The 21,093-nt window shown below is 39.9% G+C and overlaps 1 protein-coding gene across 1 annotated transcript; it reads left to right on the plus strand.

Moving 5' to 3' along the window:
* The first annotated feature begins 887 nt into the window (after positions 1-887).
* tmem231 (transmembrane protein 231) lies at positions 888-20,363 on the plus strand. The gene is made up of 7 exons (XM_057837716.1): positions 888-1,317; positions 1,392-1,558; positions 1,625-1,753; positions 1,861-2,004; positions 3,023-3,104; positions 15,002-15,107; positions 18,446-20,363. The coding sequence occupies exons 1-7, from the start codon at positions 1,179-1,181 to the stop codon at positions 18,606-18,608; spliced, it is 930 nt and encodes a 309-aa protein (XP_057693699.1). The 5' UTR covers positions 888-1,178; the 3' UTR covers positions 18,609-20,363.
* The last annotated feature ends 730 nt before the right edge of the window (positions 20,364-21,093 follow it).

Raw genomic sequence — 21,093 nt, forward strand, 5'->3', positions numbered from 1 at the left:
GAATGAAAATGTGGACCATGAAATGCCAGAGAGCACCGCCAAAATGGTGAGCGGAGTTTCAATTTGCCACACTAAAGACGCTAATTGTCCAACAGAGCCACCTCCGGTGTCTTGCCAATGTAGTTACCCCCGTCAAAAACTATCCCCTGGCCGCGGGAGTGCACACACACACATTAGTTATGAGTTATGTCAACTTAGACCATTAAATGAAGCCAGAAAAGAACCACAGTTATATATTTTGGACATCAATGTTTATTAAACTGGTGAGACTCCATACAGGACTTGAATTACAGTAATAACAGTTATAGGTCCTCCTACGAGTGAACATTGCCTTTTTTTCTGTCCAGCACGTAAGTTACGTTATTCGACAGAAACAAATGGATGGGCCATTTTTTAATACCTCATAGATTACTACATCACCAAAACACGGAAATCAAGCAAATCAGTGTAGCGTAGTGGCTCAGCCCAGGGGATACAATTTTTAACGGGGGTAACTACATTGGCACGACACCGGCGGGTGTACAATATTCAATGGATGACAATCTTGACGAAAAGTATAGCTGTCCTAAGCAGCCTGATTTAAAATTCCAGTCAAGAATGATGGGAAACAAAAAAAACGCTCATTTTCACCTTATTATTATAAATATTCTGGTAAGTTAAATTAATTGCTGACACTGCGTTTCGGGGTCATCAACATGTTGTGCCCCACCTGCCCCAAAAGTCAAACTCCGCCTATGATAATATTCCATAATCCATACAGTGAGGACAACTGCTGCTTATTGTCTGGTGTGCCTTATAGTCTAAAAATTACGGTAATTAAGTCTGCCTGTCTGTCTTTTTTTTTTTTTTTTTTTTTGTCTGCCTGTCTGTCCATCCATCCATCGAGTTGAGAGCTGACGTCATTGACTGACAGGGGGACGGTGCTACTTGACAACAATAACAAGCCAACGAAGCAATACACATGGCGCGAATAATAGAATGAGCACTGTATCAAAATATACTTTTCGCTGAAGTCGATTTAAAACCGAATTATGTTTGGGTGGCATTAGTAAACGATAATCTGGTTCTCCGGATCAGCATTAGTTTGAATCAACAAGACGCTAGCCTTTAGCTTTCTGCTGGAAACACAACATGGGCATTTGAGACGGAAGTCGGCCAACGTTAAAATATCGCTAGTTATGGCTTTTTATGAAGTTTACTCGCATCCCGCTTTGATTCGGTACAAAACGGGTGTTTGCACGAGTGCCACTTTGTTTCTCGTTGTGACTTTGTGCCTGACTTACATCTCGCCGCTGTTGGTGGTTTACCGGAGCCAAGGTATTGCAATTTTGACGTTAATTCAAAAATCAAGTGGGATAATACCAATCTTTTTGGGTGTTACCATATCATAGGGTTCTGGATTAAAAGGAACACGTATGAAGAACAAGCGGTAGTTAGATTCCAGTATGAGACCCTGCTGGTGGCTGCAACAGGCACCAACGGGGATTATGTGGCGTGGAGCACCTTTCCCCATCTGAATAACATGCTTGGAAAAAGCCTGCGAATCCCTGCTGTCTCTGTACGACAATATTTTCCTTAGCCTCTGCAAATGTACAATATCGCGACCATTGTCATGCATTTTTAGGCGCGGGAAGAAGACCAAAACAATGATGGAAAGTTGGACCGGCTAATTTTCCAAATGCAGTTACCCCTGAAAGATGAGGAAAATGTTTACAGTGTACAACTGCTGCTGACTTTCAGCTACCAGCTCTTTGTATGTATTTTTCTCGAATAATTAATTTATACGAGTGTAGTGGCATGATGCAAAAATGCTTAAGTATATTTTATATACAGTATGCAATATGTGTCTGATTTTGTTAGACAAAGTCAAGAGTAGTGATGCAGAGCCTGGCCTATGTGCAACACTCCTCCTCTGTACCTGGAGCTAAGGTGTTTATCAGTGGAGACCTAAGGCTGCAACAGAGAGTACCCCTGCTTCACCGTGGACTCTTCAATATATACAATGTAAGTATTAGTAAATGTAAATTGTATTTTGTTCAAAATCCCACCTAGCCTGACACACCAGTTTCTTTGTTTAAAACAAAACACATCATTGGCTATATTTACATAGAAACTTCTATTCGGATTAAAAACCTAAGTGGAGCAGAAATGCTTCATGATTGTACACACCCCATTCGGAATACAGTGGTACCTTTACATACAAAGTTCATTCGTTCCAGTACCTTGTTTGTAAGTTGAAACGGTCATATGTCGAGCAGGATTTCCCCGTAAGGATACATTATAATTCCGTTAATTCGTGCTACAGCCTGGAAACATACACTCAATCCTTGATAAATTCTGCTGGTACTATTGCAAATAGCAATTACACAGAGCAAAAGAAATCAATTATGAATAAAAAAAAAGAACAATAAAATAATAATAGTCATAATAATAATACCTGTAATAATGTAACGAATTGGGTTCTAATGTAGCGAATGTGTTTGCGTGGTGTACCTGAACGCATCGCGTGGCTGACTTTACACAATGAGATAGGATTTTTTTAACTTTCACTTTGTTTACTTTGTTCAGCCTCGGCGGACAGTAGGATGGATGGCAGCGAATGAAGATTTCCCACTTCAAACGGATTGGATGTCTACTAGTGATAAACTCCAATTCACAGCAGAAAGATGAAAAGAGCTTGTTTTTCTGTTTATTAGTTATTTTGTAGAAAGGTGTATCAATAATTTTGTATCACCATATCGTGAGCCTTGTATTGCAAATTGTTTCGTGATGTATCCAGAGGTTCCCACCCTGAGTGCAAAGTCTGCAAAAAAAAAACTTTTGCGTTAGGGACCATAGGTGTCAAAGCCATCGACTTGCACATGAGAGGAGAAAAAACGCCTGCTACAATGAGATAAAATTAGTTTTAAGGTCTTAAAAATGTCTTAAAAAGCATTGAATTTGACTTTTAAAACGGTGCAAGAACCCTGTCATTGTTGCATTAATATGGAAATGTCAAACGTTGTCTCTCTTTTTATTCAAGGTTTCTGTGATTGACGGCACCAGTCCTTTTGCAAGTGCTTATGACCTTGACAACATAGTGAGGCGCTACCGCGAACGAAACTGTAAGTTAATAAAATGCTCTCATATTTGCTCAAAGTTAATGCAGGTTAATACCAATGCTGATTGAAAATCTAACAAAATGGAGTTGAAACGCTCTAATAAGGTATAATTGTGGATTTACACAAGTTAAGTAAACAAATATTGCTGAAATTACAGCAACATCATTTATAATATAGAAACAGAATGTCCTTAAAACCTCATCATAGACATATTATTCACTCTGCATAGTCACAATACACTATGTACTGAGCACAAAACTGTTGGCAAGGCAAGGCAAGGCAAGGCAAATTTATTTATATAGCACAATTCAACACAAGGCAATTCAAAGTGCTTTACATCACATGAAGATCATAAAAATCACATTGAAATCAATACAACGTAAAAACCAAGACAATCAAAATCGGAAATAAAATTATACATAAAAATCGCATTTAATAACAAATAGAATAAAAATAAATAAATAAAAATAAAACAAAAACTACTACTACTAATAATAATTGAAACCAGCAATGGAGATAAGCACAAGAGGTAGATTAAAATATATATATACAGTTATGGATATGCAGTGCTAAACACAAACGGGTTTTTAGCCCTAATTTAAAAGAGCTAACAGTTTGAGCATACTTCAGACGTTCAGGTAACTTGTTCCAGAGGTGAGGAGCATAATAACTAAATGCTGCCTCACCCTGCTTGGTTCTTGTTCTTGGAACATGCAGAAGACCGGTTCCAGACGACCTTAGGGGTCTAGATGTCTCATAGGAATCTAACAAATCAAGCATGTTTTTTGGTCCAAGACCATTAAGTGTTTTGTAGACGAGCAGTAGTATTTTATAGTCTATCCTTTGACTCACTGGAAGCCAGTGTAGCGATTTCAAAACCGGTGCTATGTGGTCCAGCTTCCTTGTATTTGTGAGGACTCTGGTTGCAGCATTCTGTACTAGCTGCAGCTTCCTGACTGATTTTTTTATCAAGACCTGTAAATATACCGTTGCAATAGTCCAATCTGCTGAAAATGAATGCATGCATAACTTTTTCCATGTCTTGTTGAGTCAGAAGCCCCTTAATTCTGGTTATATTTTTTAGGTGGTAATAAGCGGATTTAGTGACGGACTTTAGATGGCTATCAAATTTTAGGTCTGAGTCAATAATTACGCCAAGGTTTCTGACTTGATTTGTAGCTGTAAGTGACATTGAGCTAAGTTGCCTGCTTATCTTTGACCTTTCCTTTTTTGGCCCAAAAATGATCACCTCTGTCTTCTCCACATTTAACTGGAGAAAATTCTGGCACATCCATTCATTGATTTGATGAATGCATTTACTCAGGGAGACTAAGGGACTATAATCATGTGGGGACACAGAAATGTACAATGTTGGGCAAGAATACCAATGGCCATTAGGTGTGTGTCAATACAGGTACGGTAGTCCCCGGGTTATGAATGAGTTCCATACCTACGCTGACGATGTAACCCAAATTTCCACGTAAGTCGGAATCAACCCTTTCAGTACCCCTAATTACCCCCTCAAAATAACTATCCAAAAACATGTATTATACGTTTATATTAATATAGTAAAAAAATAAGAAAGATGTTACCTCTCCCTGGTAACTCTTGATATCACCATAGTTCTCCTTACAATGGGCATTTATTAATTTGTCCCCGTCAAGCTATGAACACACTACAGTATTAAATACAGTAATGACAAAGAACGTACAATAATGCTTTAAAGTAAATCAACAGGAACATATTTTCTTACAAAAACGTAGAGTGGTATGAAAAAGTATCTGAACCTTTTGGAATTTCTCACATTTCTGCAAAAAATCACCATCAAATGTGATCTGTTCTTTGTCAAAATCACACAGATGAAAATACAGTGTCTACTTTAACTAAAACCACCCAAACATTTATAGGTTTTCATATTTTAATGAGGAGAGCATGCAAACAATGACAGAAGTGGGAAAAATAAGTAAATGAACCTTCTGCCTAAGGAGACTTAAAGAGCAATTGAAACCAAATTTTACCAAACATTTTAAGTCAGGTGTGTGCCCAATCACTGATGAGTGGTTTAAAGCTGCCCTGCCCACTATAAAACACACTTGGCAAGAAATGTCTTGATGAGAAGCATTGACTGATGTACATCATGGCTCAGTCAAAAGAGCTGTCTGAAGACCTGTGATCAAGGATTGTTGATTTATATAAAGCTGGGAAAGGATACAAAACAATCTCTAAAAGTCTGGATGTTCATCCATCGATAGTCAGAGAAGTTGTCTACAAATGGAGATAATTTGGAACTGTTGCTTATCTCCCAAGGAGTGGCCGACTAAAGACTTACAGAAATCACTGGCACAGTCCAATATCCCCGTGCACACATCAACTATATGTTAAATTTGGCCAAGAATTGTGTTCGTGGGAGGACTCCTCGGAGGAAGCCACCTCTGCCTAAAAAAACATTGTTGCTCGTTTAATGTTAGCAAAAAGGCACTTGGACACTCCACAGAAGTTTCGGGAAAATATGTTGTAGACTGATGAAACCAAAGTTGAATTTTTTGGGAGAAACACTCAACATCATGCGTGGGGGGGAAATGCGTGGGGGAAAGTCAAAGTCCAGACTTGACTGCTATTCATTCCAGACATCCCAAGTTTTGTAGAGGAGAATGGGCCAAGATTAGTCCTGATCGATGTGCCAGACTGATCTGCAGCTACAGGAAGCGTCTAATTGAATTTATTTTTGCCAAAGGGGAGTGGGGCACAAAATATTAAATTGGATGGTTCACTTATTTTTCCCCCTTCTGCCATTGTTTGCATACGATCCTCATTAAAATATGAAAACCTATAAATGTTTGGCTGGTTTTAGTTAAAGCAGACACTGTATTTTCATCTGTGTGATTTTGACAAAGATCAGATCACATTTGATGGCGATTTTAAGCAGGAATGTGAGAAATTCCAAAAGGTTCAGATACGTGTTCATACCACTGTACCTCAATGGCTGCACAATAGTACCAAGGGAAATTAGGTCACAATCTTGGGCAATTCAACAAAGAAAACGGCAGCTTTTAGTGGCACCGGTCCAGCAGTAAAAACTAATGCTGCTCAAGAAGCTAGCGGGCTAATAGCGAGCTAACAGGGGAAGGCATCGCCGAGCCCACCCCGTTTACCGTTTCTCTGCCTTTTTGAAATGTTAACTGGTGTTCACCCCCGCTTCCCAAAGTGAAAGCAACGCTCAAAACTAACAGAAAATAACGCTGGCGTGACTTCTAACAAGTCCAAGTACAACAAAGAAAAGCGTACCGCACATATACTGTCGTATAATGAAATACCAGCTGTGCATAGTTGATGTAGAGATCAACCATTTAGATCAATTACACCTAATAATTAACAAAATTAAATGACAAATAGTTTACTGTACTTACCATTTATGCTGAGAGTTGGCAGACGAGACACTTTTACGTGACTTTAAAAAAAGTCAAGTTTTTTTTAATCTGCGTAAACAGTACTAGAGCTGTCCCGACTAGTTGACATAGTTGACGTCATCGATGATGTAAATGCGTCGACGAGGGGAAAGCAGCACAAAGCCAAAAAAGTGCACCAGAGTGGCCAAAACGTTGACTTATTTCAACGAAACAAAGGAGGGTACACTGTTGTGTCCTGTCTCTTCAATGCCAAGCTTGCTGCACGTCAGCCGTGAATGAACACCTAAAGCGCCCTCACCCAGTTGTAATTTTGGAAGACGACAGGAGACAGATCTTAAGTCCATCTAACTAACTGACTACATACTACTAAGCAGCAGCATGTTTTATCTCTTGAGGTACAGACAGTCTGCTTATCTCGAGGAAAGGAGGCAAGCTGTCCCAAAACATCGGATAAACATGGTGGCTGGGATGAGTGCTGAATCAGACAGTGTGCACGCAGGATCAATCTCTCCTCCAAAAATGGAGCCGATAGTCGCTGAAGGGGAAGTGACTAAGCCAGCCCTGCCAGGCTGTGACCAACCCTCCTCTGCTGAGGCTCCACTGCCTCAACGGGAGGAGACCCTGGTAGCAGGTGATCGACCCCCTTCAGACGAGACTCAAGAAGTGGCTCCATCAGCTCAACAGGAGGAGAACGACCCGACCGTGCAATCCTCTGCTGTCGAGGCCCCATCCAGCCCCAAATCCTCACACTCCAAGACGCCACCACGCCGCCGACTCCAGGATAAGGCCCCATCCAACCCCAAATCCTCACACTCCAAGACGCCACAACGCCGCCGACTCCAGGATAAGGCCCCATCCAGCACCAAATCCTTACACTCCAAGACGCCACCACTCCGCCGACTCAGTCAGGCTAAGGCCTCATCAAGGCCTAAATCCCCACAGTCCTGGAAGCCACCCCGCCGACGACTTAGTTTGGATGGAATAATGAGTCAACCTGATTGGGACTCCATGGATCTAGATAGCAAGGTTAACCAGTCTCTTGATCTCCTCAAGTTCATGTCTTCGCTTCCACCCTGTACCTGCCACACCCGACAGGTGCCAGGGGAAGATGGCAACAAACCAACCAGCCTCCCCTGGAATTCTCTCGGGGCAAAGCCAAAGCACTACAACTCTGGAACTACACGGTATTATCCTTCTATGGAGGAAGCCATGTTTGCGACACTAATATGATGTGCACCGGGTCCAGGCTGTGACAACATTACAAAGACTGTTCTGTCCCAGCAAAAGCCGGGGCCTTATGGAGTACAGTATGTATGCTCAACAATCCCAGTGGTGATAAACAACAAAAAAAGGGCTAGACTGGTGAGAAATAAAAAACGTTCAATCAACTCTGCCAACCTGTTAAGCATAGTATGTCATTCCCAAAACTCACCAGTGAATCCAGTCTGGCATCTCCAATTGGCTCTGCTAAATATTAGATCTTTAGCTGGCAAATCTTTCTTAATTAATGATTTTATCAGCAAACATAACCTTGACATGTTGTTCCTAACAGAAACTTGGTTAGATCAAGATAAGAGTTCGACAGTTCTGATTGAGGCAACCCCCACAAACTTCAATTTCTTTAGTGCGCCAAGAACCCATAAGAAAGGAGGTGGGGTTGCCAGTCTGATCAGGGACAGTTTTCAGTGCACGAATATTTCATGTGGTCAGTTTGATTCCTTTGAGTATATTGTCATTCAGCTAAAAAGCCCTTGCAGAGCTGCCTTGGTAACAATTTACAGACCACCGAAGTATAACACAATGTTTTTTGATGAGTTTACCAAAATACTGTCTTCCGTCTGCATGGACTTTAATTGTGTTGTTTTAGTGGGTGACTTTAACATTCATGTTGATAATCCTGAAGAAGGATGTGCTAGAGAGCTTTTAAATACTTTGGATACATTTGGTTTATCTCAGCATGTCACAGTTCCATCACATAACAGAGGGCACATACTGGACTTAATAATATCCAAAGGTCTTAACATCTCTGAGGTCACAGTGAACGATGTTGCTCTGTCTGATCACTACTGCATTATGTTTAAAATGACCACCCCTGTCCATCCTCTGAAAAGGGAAACAGAGGTGATTAGGAAGCGTTACATAAGTGATAACACATGTGCGTTATTCACACAGGCCTATGCCTCATCATTAACCCCTACAATAGCTCCAGTGGAAGAACTTGTAAATAGTTTCAGTTCCAGTGTGATGACTGTAATGGACACTATTGCCCCGATTAAGACAAAAACTTTGTCAAGAAAGAAGAGGTCGCCCTGGAGAAATGCCATACTAGCTATAAAACAAAAGCAAGTTTGTAGACGAGCAGAACGCAGATGGCGAAAATACAAACTCCTAGTTTTTTATGATATCTACAAAGAGAGTCTTCGCAAATACAACCAGGAACTGAAAAATGCTAGACAATCATATTTTTCAGAGATCCTTAGTAGAAACACCAACAATACTCGCACACTATTTTCTGTTGTTGACAAACTGACAAACCCACAAGCATCAATACCTCAGGAATTGGCATCTGAGGTGTCCTGTAATAATTTCGCAGCATTCTTTACACACAAAGTACTAAAGATTAGACAGACTGTGTGCAACTCCGGATTAACAAATGTTACACTAAATGCCTCCCAAAATGTCCCCCACGTCAATCTTAGACAGTTTAGCCTCTTGGACTATGTCACGTTAACAGAAATTGTGTCGAAATTAAAGCCCACAACATGCTGCCTTGACATCCTTCCTTCAAACTTTTTCAAAACTGTTTTTCATTGCATAGCCCCAGACATACTTCAGATTATAAATACTTCCCTCCAAACAGGAGAGTTTCCTCAGACTTTAAAAACTGCAGTAATAAAACCTCTCCTAAAAAAACCCAATCTGGATGCCTCAACCATTAGTAATTACAGGCCAATATCAAATCTGACATTCCTGGGGAAAATTATCGAAAGGGTTGTGTTTGAACAGATCCAGACTTTTATGATCCAAAACAATCTTTTTAACTCATTTCAGTCTGGATTTCGGCCACAACACAGCACCGAGACCGTGCTTATCAAAGTCCTAAATGATATTCGTCGGAATACCGATGCAGGCAAATCATCTGTTCTGCTACTATTGGATCTTAGCGCCGCATTTGACACGGTTGATCACAACATACTACTCAGCAGATTGGAACAGTTGGTAGGGCTTACTGACACTATTCTTCAGTGGTTCACATCCTATTTACATGATAGGGATTTCTTTGTGTCAATTGGAAACTATCAGTCAGAACGAACCAAATTCCCGTGTGGAGTCCCTCAAGGGTCAATTCTTGGACCGCTCTTATTTAACATCTATATGCTTCCGTTAGCTCAGATAATGGAACAGTATGACATCTCCTATCACGCCTATGCAGATGACACACAACTGTACATTTCTGTGTCCCCACATGATTATAGTCCCTTAGTCTCCCTGAGTAAATGCATTCATCAAATCAATGAATGGATGTGCCAGAATTTTCTCCAGTTAAATGTGGAGAAGACAGAGGTGATCATTTTTGGGCCAAAAAAGGAAAGGTCAAAGATAAGCAGCCAACTTAGCACAATGTCACTTACAGCTACAAATCAAGTCAGAAACCTTGGCGTAATTATTGACTCAGACCTAAAATTTGATAGCCATCTAAAGTCTGTCACTAAATCCGCTTATTACCACCTAAAAAATATTACCAGAATTAAGGGGCTTCTGACTCAACAAGACATGGAAAAACTTATGCATGCATGCATTCATTTTCAGCAGATTGGACTACTGCAACGGTATATTTACAGGTCTTGATAAAAAATCAGTCAGGAAGCTGCAGCTAGTACAGAATGCTGCAGCCAGAGTCCTCACAAATACAAGGAAGCTGGACCACATTACACCGGTTTTGAAATCGCTACACTGGCTTCCAGTGAGCCAAAGGATAGACTATAAAATACTACTGCTCGTCTACAAAACACTTAATGGCCTTGGACCAAAATACATGCTTGACTTGTTAGATTCCTATGAGACATCTAGACCCCTAAGGTCGTCTGGAACGGGTCTTCTGCATGTTCCAAGAACAAGAACCAAGCAGGGTGAGGCAACATTTAGTTATTATGCTCCTCACCTCTGGAACAAGTTACCCGAACGTCTGAAGTATGCTCAAACTGTTAGCTCCTTTAAATCAGGGCTAAAAACGCTTTTGTTTAGCACTGCATATCCATAACTGTCTATATATTTCAATCTACCTGCCTTCTTTTCCTCTTGTGCTTATCGCTATTGCTGATTTCAATGATTATTATTAGTAGTAGTTTTTGCTTTGTTTATTTTTGTTTTATTTTTATTTATTTATTTTTAATCTGTGATTAAATGCAATCTATTGTCTTGGTTTTTACGTTGTGTTGATTTGAATGTAATTTTTATGGTCTTCATGTGATGTAAAGCACTTTGAATTGCCTTGTGTTGAATTGTGCTATATAAATAAATTTGCCTTGCCTACATGTTTTATTGCAGTTGCCAAGCCTGTCGCGATTTGCAATGAGTCCATTTATCGCACGGTAAATAAAAATGAGGGCTGTAATTTTCACTGCTTTTATCGCCGCATGCGTGCATACATTTGTGCGTGTGTGTTGATGGCATATGAGACTCCAGTTCCTTTCAGAGATGTTTATTGGTCATCAACACACTGTAGAATTAAAGTTCAGACATACAAAATAAGGAAACACATCTATATTAAACACTGTAAATGTTAGCATTGCTACATTCAGGCTAATGGGGACAAGACTTACTTCTTACCTACTTTAGCACTTCAAACATGAAAAATCGCTGGTTAACAACATTTGCAAACGAAAAAAAAAATCTATTACTGACACCACATGCAATGATGAAAAGTGCTTTTTTTGCGGCGTGTAAAGGTGGTGGTTAGCGGTTTAGCGAACGTACTTCCGGTGAACATTTCAAAATAAAAGCATGTCATGTTCCTCATATAAATAATAATTTCTGGAGTTAATCCCACATACTTCAGAATTTAGCTTCTACACTAAGAATAGCTTTAAAATGACACCATTTATGAAAAATCTGGTTGGCAATGAATAATTATTATAATTATTATACTACTATTATATATAGTGGTATACTATAATATAATGCTAGATTTTAAAAAAATTTTTTTTTATGAATTACTTTGAATCAGTTTGTAAAGGCGAAGTCAGTGTTCTGAATCTGTTTACATTCCATTCTTTTGCACTAGTTAATGCTATCAGCATTGACCTCATTGTTTATTTTTTATTTATTATTGTTATTTACGTGTTTATTTGTACTTTAATACATAAGTGTTCCAAAATGTTTTTGTGAATTAGTAAGCGTCAACAAAAATGTCATTGCTTAATTAGTAAAAAAAATATATAAATAAAATGTTAGATTAGTCGTTTGGGACAGCCCTAAACAGTAACCTATTGTACCACACAGTATCTTATTTTTAACTTTATTTATTTGACGTGTTCTGTCCTCACTAAAGGTGAAGTTGTTCATCTTGACAGACAGCAAACAAGGCAATTGTGGTTTTTGAAGCTTTTTCCTTCCTTCACTTTTGACAATTTGTAAAGCTGTAGCACACATTTATACACTTATGTTCAAAACAACACACATTTTAACAATATAACACCTGACACAAAACAATTGGTGTTCAAACGTCCATCTCTTCTGATCAAAATGTAAATTTAGTAGATTAAATTAGCCTAATTTCTTAAATGCTACGAATGCTAACGTATTTACAATTTTCATAGCAAAGTGCTCACTCATAATTCCACAAACTGTGGCTCTAAGCTTAATTACAAATGCATACACAAACATATATTAGCTTAAAAAATTTAAAACCTTACGTGGGCCACACGAGAGCGCAGCTGTCCTATAGCCATGTCAGACTAGTCTCCTACTCAGTCATAGAAGCCAAGGCGACAGTCCAGCCACACCCAACACTGCCACCAGAGGGCAGTGTATCCTCTAATATTAAACAAAATGAAATACTTTTGGACTTCTTGGATAGTTATTGTTTTTAAGGGTTAATTCCAATTTACACTGAAATTCTAGTTACTTCGCCAGCGTAGGAACGGAACTTCTTCATAACCCGGGGACTACCTGGATTGTTTTAAAAAGGTATCACGGTTGCGGGGGTCGAGAGGGTCGGGGCTTTCGTTCCGCCCCGCGGTGGCTTCTCGGCGCTCTCCTGCCTCTACTGCCTTCCTCTGTCTTTTCTAGCCGGGTATCCTCCTTGGCCCCTGGCGCAGGTTACCGGATGAGTGCCGGTGGGTCAAAGGGGTGTCGCCCCCTTCGGGTGGGGATCCTGTCCTGCCCCGAGCATAGTGGGCTGTAGGGGTCCTGCGGTGTGCTGTGTCGGTTGGGGGGTTGCAGCGGGAGCTGGTGAGCTGGGTGGGCGGGATAGTGTTGGTTGTCCAGCCCATTTTGAGCGGGAAGCGTTGAAAGAACAAATGTCCATTCAACCCTCCCAGTCAAAATAGATTGGACATCTAGTGCCGTCAATGGCATTGAAACCAGAGCATTCAAAGCCAGTATTCCCGGTTTTGGGGCCATTTACAGGTCACTTCCTGTTCAGTAACCCAAAATCAATTGGAAGCAGAGGTGGGTAGTAACGCGTTACATGTACTCCGTTACATTTACTAGAGTAACCTTTTGAGAAAAATGTACTTCTAAGAGTAGTTTTACTACTACTTTAAAAACGCGAATCTTATTCCGCTACTTTGGGCTACAAGAGTCGTTACATTTTTCTAATCATCAAGTTCAACATTTCAACACACCCATTTGGGACTTGATTAACACTATCAGTTCAAGAACATTGACACCAAAAGTAACTCTTATCTTGAAAATACCGCCCCACCCCTTGAAGATGAACAAAGGACCCAAAAAGTGGCATTTTCTGCACATTCCGCATGGTATGCATAAGCTATAAATTTACTGTTTGCCAATAAACTGTTTGAATACGTACTTTCAACTCATTTGGGAATTAATAAACACCACTTTTTCACAGCAAACTAACTCTGTATCTTGAAGATAATGGATAATTCATTAATTAATAATCCTAAAAAAAATTTTTTTTTTAAAACAGCATTTTTTTGGGCTGTTCCGCCCTTTCTATTACTACTATTCTTACAGTCTGCTAATACTAAAACACTAAAATGGAGTGTTGGTAATACTTGATAATTTTTTTTTTTCAAATACAAATAGTTTTTCAGTCATATTGACTTGGAAAAAATTCATCCTCCTCTTCCCACTGGGGAGTGTCACCTGGATTCTGAATATAGGATTGACTTTTGGCAGAAGTGTCGTACTTTCTCTTGAAAACTGAACCTCAAACTTCATCCTCTGCAGCTTTGCCTTGTTGTTTACACTTTCATCAATAAAGAATTTCTCCGCTTCCCCACTGTCAGTAAAGGGGCCACCTCTAGATTTCAGTGATGTCAAGTCTCTTCCTCTCTTTTCTTTGAGCCATCTCCTGTTTCTGGTCTGCCCTACTCTCAAATTCCGCCTTCATAAGTTTACTTCAGTTGAGTTCAACCTCTCTTTTTGCTTGGGCTGCTGCCTTGAGACCTCTGAATAATGGAATCTGTCCATTCCTAAGATCCTGGCTCCTCTGTAAAATGGTAGACCTACTGACGGTGTGCCTAACTTCTTACCAATGTTGTGCACATGGATGTCATCAATGTTACTAGCCTGTTCACTGACAGGATAGTCCTTTGGGAAGATCTCTTTGTCAATCCCATAGCCCCTCATCTGCCTGGCAAGGACTGTCTGCAGGTGAGGCTGTATGATGTCTGTTAGCTTCTTCACTTCATCCAAGTGTTCGGCAGCCACGTCTGACACCCGAGTTCAGGACCTCCACTGTGTTGGTCTTTACACAACTGAAAAGCTTTTCATACACTACAACTACAGGATACTCGGGTGTTTTGAACGTTGTTTAGTTGTCGCTGATTGGCTGGCCCAAGCTTGTACAACCCCTAGCAAAAAGTATAGAATCGCCAGTCTCAGACGAGCACTCACTCAGACATTTTATCATGTAGGACAAACTCAGATAAAAAGCTTGAAAAAATAATGAATTAGTTCAAAGGTGCAACTCTTAAGCATTCAAAAACACAAAAAGAAATTAATTTAAAAAATTGTGGTGGTCAATAAATGTTACTTTTATAGAGCAAGTGCAGGAAAATAAATATGGAATTGAAATTCACAGCAGAAGTATGGAAAGAGCTTGCTTTTCCGTTTCTTATTTGTATTGTACAATATCGTAGAATGTTTTCCTGACCCCAATAACTGTCTTATCGCCATATCGTGAGCCTTGTATCGCATATCGTATCATATCATGGGGTATCCAGACGTTCCCACATCTACTGCATATACATTTTATCAATTGAAAATGGATACACTCACTTCTTTACGTTTTTATTTCAGTGACAACTATACTTACCTGTCCCATGCCGGTGTGGACTACTGGACGCGCTGCTGGTTCTCCTTTTCAGCTTACTGCAGAAATTCAGTATCCTGTGGAGGTTATCAGATATCCTTTCATAAACACACTTCATCAAAATGTTTATTTTTAATATGCAGCAGGTTGAAATTAAATGTGGTTAATCAGAATATACAGTACAGGGAGTCCACAGGTTACGATCTCAAACTACGACGTTTCACTTCATGACGCCCTGCCTCGTCCACCATTTAATCCCCAACACCATAGTTTCTAGCATGGCAAGCAAGACCGTATTTTTTGATACATTAGGTGCTTTGGCACTGTAGGAACTATCTGCTGTTCCTATAACCTTTTAGATGTCATCATTTGCTGTTTTTGCACATGTAGAAACTAGGAACCACAACAGCGAGTTCCTTTAACCATTCTAGCTCCTACTCTGAGGTAGGGTCTCTCTGTAGAGCCGTAGGAACTGGATTACATCGGAATTTGGTGATTTGTTACAATTAGAAGCTTCGACCCTTGCCATAGCGCGTCTAGTCTCATCCGTATTTAAAAAAAAAAAAAAAAAAAAAAGACCGTGGCAGAGGTTGCGCTAAACATTTTCGTTGTCTGTCATTTTGACTGACAGGGTCATAAAAATCCAGTCATAATCTAGTTTTACCCGTCACTTAGATTTTTAAAATGATAATGATGACATATTCAATAGTATTTAGTTTTCATTCATTTTTAATTAATATTGTAACGCTTGCTTGGTGGTGAAAAATTAGACACGGAAGTCGTGGTATTTTTCTCCCTCTTTTTACTCTGCTTACTGCCAACAACACCAGCAAAACAACAACTCCGCCCCCAAAGAAAAAGAGGCAACTATATAGACCCCAATCACCAACGTCACACAATGATCTTAATTGTGGTTGTCAGCCCAAAATCTTCTAAATATATATTAAATGCATCTTACCAGATATAAAATGACTACTACATAGTCTGTGGTGATCGTTTGGTGCCCAGATTTCTTGTCGAATTACAGCAGTCCATCTCGCTCTCCTCTTCGGGTCTCTCAGAATATGGTAGAACTTCAAGTCTCTCCGTCTATCTTCTCTGTTACTGCAACCAACCGCCACACACGCCTTCACCATTTTGATTATTAATGTTAACGAGCAGAAAAACACGCCGTAATAGGAGGCATGTACATAGCGGTAATGTGTAAACACGACGAGCTGACATACAATATGGCGGCTCCAGTCAGGGGGGCGGAGTTGTGACGTCATGTGATTGGGGTCTATACACAGGCGGCAATCTAGTCCACCAATTGGATGACGCGCTGGCACACCGGGTGCACCAATAAGAACCTCGCGTTGATGTGTCAGTCACGATGCCGCCGCCAGACCCCGGTGACGCTACAATATTCTGACAGAATAGCCAACGACGTCATGCATTGAGAGAGACAGTAGCTAATTAATATGCTCACTCGCCACCCTGTGGTCTGGGGTGTGAATTGCAACCTGTCGAAATGACGGACGGACTTTAGTTTTTTCCGTCACCGTTTTAAAAAAAACGGTCAACGATGGAAAATATTCGGTTAACGCGACCCCTGGACCGTGGTACCTGTCAGGGAAGTTCATTTTTTAACCCCAAGACAAGTATCAATCAATAGCTCAAATGAGAGAAACGAATCAGACTCAGCCAAGGATTGCTGCTTCAAAGACTTTATGAACAAAATATATATCAATGGTACAAAATAACGTGATCCAGACAAGTGCTGTGACCATGCAGAAGTAGAGGTGTGCAAAATTTCCGATTCTTAGATTATTCGCGATTCGGCCGTGGAAGATTCGAGAACGATTCACAAACATCCAAATTCCGATTATTGAAATATGCCAAGTAAAGCGGAAATACAACACACTCAGCGCGCCGCGCGGTCAATGAGGAACGGCGCGAGAGTAGCTAAACATCATGCTTCTCATTATCCGGCCCCTCGGGTAATGCCAATGCTCAACTCTAGCTCAACTCATGCCACGAGATAAAAAAACACAACAACATACCTGACTGCTGCTGAAAAGCTGCTACAAAGCCATTGACATTCACATAATGTTACGGTAGATATCATTTATACAGGACTAGATGCAATATAGATTCGGTAGCGTTAGCAGCACATCTACAAAAAGCTAGATGCGGGCGTTAGTAAACGGCCGCCATCTTAAAGCAGTACACTTCCCTGCAAGGCTGTTGTAGCGAACCTTCCAAGCAAACCTAATTAACTTTTTATCTAAAATACTCCTAAATCGGTAAAATATTGACTTGAATCAATTGTTAAAATAGTTTTAAAACTTTCACATGTCGAAAGCAGAACAAAAGGGAAATTATGGAATAACGGGAGCAATTTTAACAACTTTAACGGTTGATTCACAACATTAAATTAATTGAATGTAGTTTAAAGCTGCTGATACAGAATGGGGACTGGAGTTTTTTATTTACTGTTATTTTTGTATATTTGTTTACTGCTATATGTTAACTTGATACTGAAATAGTAGTTTGGTTTAGCCTGAGAGTATTTTTGAACAATTTTGGAACTAATGTACAAAACATTTATTAAAAAAAAAAAAAAAAAAAAAAAAAAAAAAAGGAGGGGGGTGCATCAATAATCGTTTCATAATCGAATCGGAGCCTCCGAATCGTAATCGTAATCGAATCGTTAGGTGCCCAAAGATTCCCAGCTCTACGCAGAAGTACAACGAAAATACACAAAAGTCAAGGGTCTACATGCTTGATGAAAGGGCATTGCTTACTCTGAGATGATACTTTCTACGAAAACATAAGTGAAAGTTATTACTGCTCAACTCGGATGATTTTCCACAGAAAAACATCCTGACTTACGACCTTGGAAACTAGCTCTGAGTGGTATAAGAGGGAGTTAAATCAGATAAGGCAGTCAACAGAAACACATTGTAATATGTTCAAAGAAATAGATGTGCAGCGCAAGAACATGGATGGATGGATACAGTCTCACAAGTGAATATAGTTTCACAGCAGTTAATAATTGTGTGTTATAAGCATGAATAAAATATTAATTCACAGTATCAGCCGTGGATTTGGGTATACAGTAAACGCATTTCATATGTTACACGTCACCTTCTTTGTCCTCTACTGTCTGCTCTCCTGTCCGCCTCCATAAAACATAGAAATGTCGCCTGCCTTTGGATCCGTCGTCTACTTGTGCTGCAACGATTAACTGGATTAGAGAAAAGCTTTGAATCAAATTTTGCTGCTTCGAGTATTCGTTTAACTAGAGTGGCGTTTCATTGGAATCTGAAATCTAGAAGGGAGCAAATACTTTTTCATGGCACAGTAAATGCATAATCAAAAATGATAATGTTTGGCCTATTGTGTTTGAATTTGCATGTGTTCATTTTTTCTTTGACTGTTTGCCTCACCTATTATCCCGGCTTCTGGGAAACCATCAAGTTTGCTTGGATCCAGTATGTTAGTGTTCTCCTCATCTTTCTCTGGATCTTTCAACGCATCCAGACATTTGTTTTCCAGAACCAAGTTTTAACAACCGTACCCATGTCCACTGGAAAACCTCACCAGGATTGACAAGGCGTGCTCTAATTTTTAATTTTTTTTTTTTTTTTAAATAAACCCTTTGACTTTCTGTGTTATTGTAATTTAATTTTGTTTATGTTGGTGGTACTTGAACAGCTAAGGTTGTACTTGGATTCAAATGTTTGATAACCACCTTGCTGGATTTTCAATTTTTCTATTGTAGGGTTTCTCCCTGGTCAAATAATTGCTCGTGAATTATGTCACTTTACAAGTTTTTTTTATTCCTGACATTATCACTGACAGTAATTCATTTTTTAAAATTATTACTGTTAGTGAGAGTTGTAGTAGCCATATTGTACATTGTGCAACAAGGGGGAATGAAAATTACTCCCCCTACATTTGAAACCAGAAGTTTACATACACTCTGCAAAACCCCTTTTTTTCCCTCAATCTCTGAAGTCAAATCAGACTTAACCTCTACTTTTTCGTCAGGATTTATGAAATGATTAAATTTTGTCACATGCCAACAATAATGACTTTCTTCGAGAATTTTATATTGTTTTCTTTGAGGTCAAAAAGTACTATGGGGAAGTCCGGATGATGAGGTCATAGCTTTGGAAGCTACTGACAGCATGTAAGTGAAATGACTGCACACATGGGGATGTATTTAAGGCCACACCTCGAAGACTCTGCTACCGTGTTTGAAGTTTGAAATGCTAGGAAATCAGAGAATTGTGGAGCTCATCTTTGGCTGCAATTTCCAGACGCGTGAAGGTGCCATGTTGATCTTTAAATTATACCCATGTATAAACTAGGGATGTCCCGTTCTTAATACTTACTAAAGAAATTTTTTTAAAACTTCCAAAATGAATGTCTGGATTTTATTAGCAAATTTAAATCACATTATTTTAACACAAAATATATTAACATACAGAAGAAATACGAACTTGTTAACATACAGAAGAAATACGAACTTGTTAATCAGCAATTAACTATCTACAAGGGGATCCTCCATTGAGGGGGAATTTATTCAGAACGAGGTAAATGCGACAAAGAGAGCCGCAAAATCTCATTGTTTCAGTCACTCTGCTCCAATATTTTTACAGGCTATTCTTTTTAATCCAAGTATTTTTCCCTAATTGCTAAATAAATGGTATGGTTATGACAAATAACAGTCTTAGGTTGCAAAATGGAATATGAAATAATCAAAATTCATTTATTCAGTACGACACGGCAAAATTACTCCATACTGGTCAAAACTGTCGACTTCACCTTTACTGTCGCACCACCCGAACAATATTTTATGCCACCGTAGTTAGTCAGGTTTTTGTCATTTCCCTGTCCCGGCTTCGGAGAAAGTAAACAAACCAAGGGGCGTCACAGGTAGCCGAAGTCAAGTCAAAGTCTTATTTACGCTTTTTGAAGCGAAAAATCTCACAAAACTAGCTTGGACCATGTCACACGGCAGCGGGGTTGTCAATCGGCACTGCCGATCGGCAAACCGCCCGGCAGCGAGCAAGTTACAGCTCGTTGCCCTGCTACGGACAGGAGAGCTTGCTGGGGAAGCAGCTGAAGAGTACTGCCGGAATATCCGGCCGACGTCGGAGGAGTGCGTAGCTGCCACATGGTCACCACGAATATGGTGTAAAATAATGCTTTACTACACGGCGAAGACATAAACAGAGAGCGGCTTGCAGTTGTTTTGCAGCTAACATGGCAGGATATGTCTGAGGAGAACATCTCTACATGTCAGTCCATGATCAAATGTAAGTAAATAATTCTTTATTTAAAGACGGTTTGTAGTGTTTACTTTGTAATCGCTTATTCGCGGCCATTTTTAACACAATGTTGATGTTGGTGATTTGAATGTTGATTTGTTGATGATGTTGAAAATTTGACAGAACACCGGGCACACGAAGAGGATAATAAGCCGAGTATGGGGGTGGGGGGTGGGGTGCAAACAAGCCGCCAGTCGTCGGCCGAGTGGCATTCTGGACAATCAGCAACAAGCCACCTCCATATTAAAACGTGTGCCATGATCCCAGTATTTGACATAATACAAAATACGATGTTTACTCACTTCCTAAAGTCCTTAAGTCCAATGGTCCCACAGTAGTAGGGCTTGTTTTGGCCAATATACACGGTGAACGGGAACCTTTTGAAACCCAAAAAGGCTCACACGCCTCTCCCTGGTGCAGCAATTTTCTGCAGCCGTTTGGCTGCCATGATGCGAAAAACAAACAAATTAATCTGCAAAATCATCTGAATCCGCAGTCCATCTGCATGCTATAAAGCAATGCCATATTGTTAGATGCTTTATAAAACGATCGCTTCTGCACACTTCCAAGCGGTCCATTTCATTCAGGAGCCTAAAACACCGCGTGAAATATGAAATAAACATGCTTTTTGGTGTCATACGCACTTTAAGACCGCATAAGTAAAATAAAAATGAAAACTGGGAAGAAGGGGGTAAACCTTGGTTCACTGCATTTCTTACAGCTGAGCAGAGTTAACGTTAATTAAACTGTGAGAAATA

The sequence above is a fragment of the Corythoichthys intestinalis genome, chromosome 5 (assembly GCF_030265065.1).
Source record: "Corythoichthys intestinalis isolate RoL2023-P3 chromosome 5, ASM3026506v1, whole genome shotgun sequence".
In the NCBI taxonomy this organism is placed as follows: domain Eukaryota; kingdom Metazoa; phylum Chordata; class Actinopteri; order Syngnathiformes; family Syngnathidae; genus Corythoichthys; species Corythoichthys intestinalis.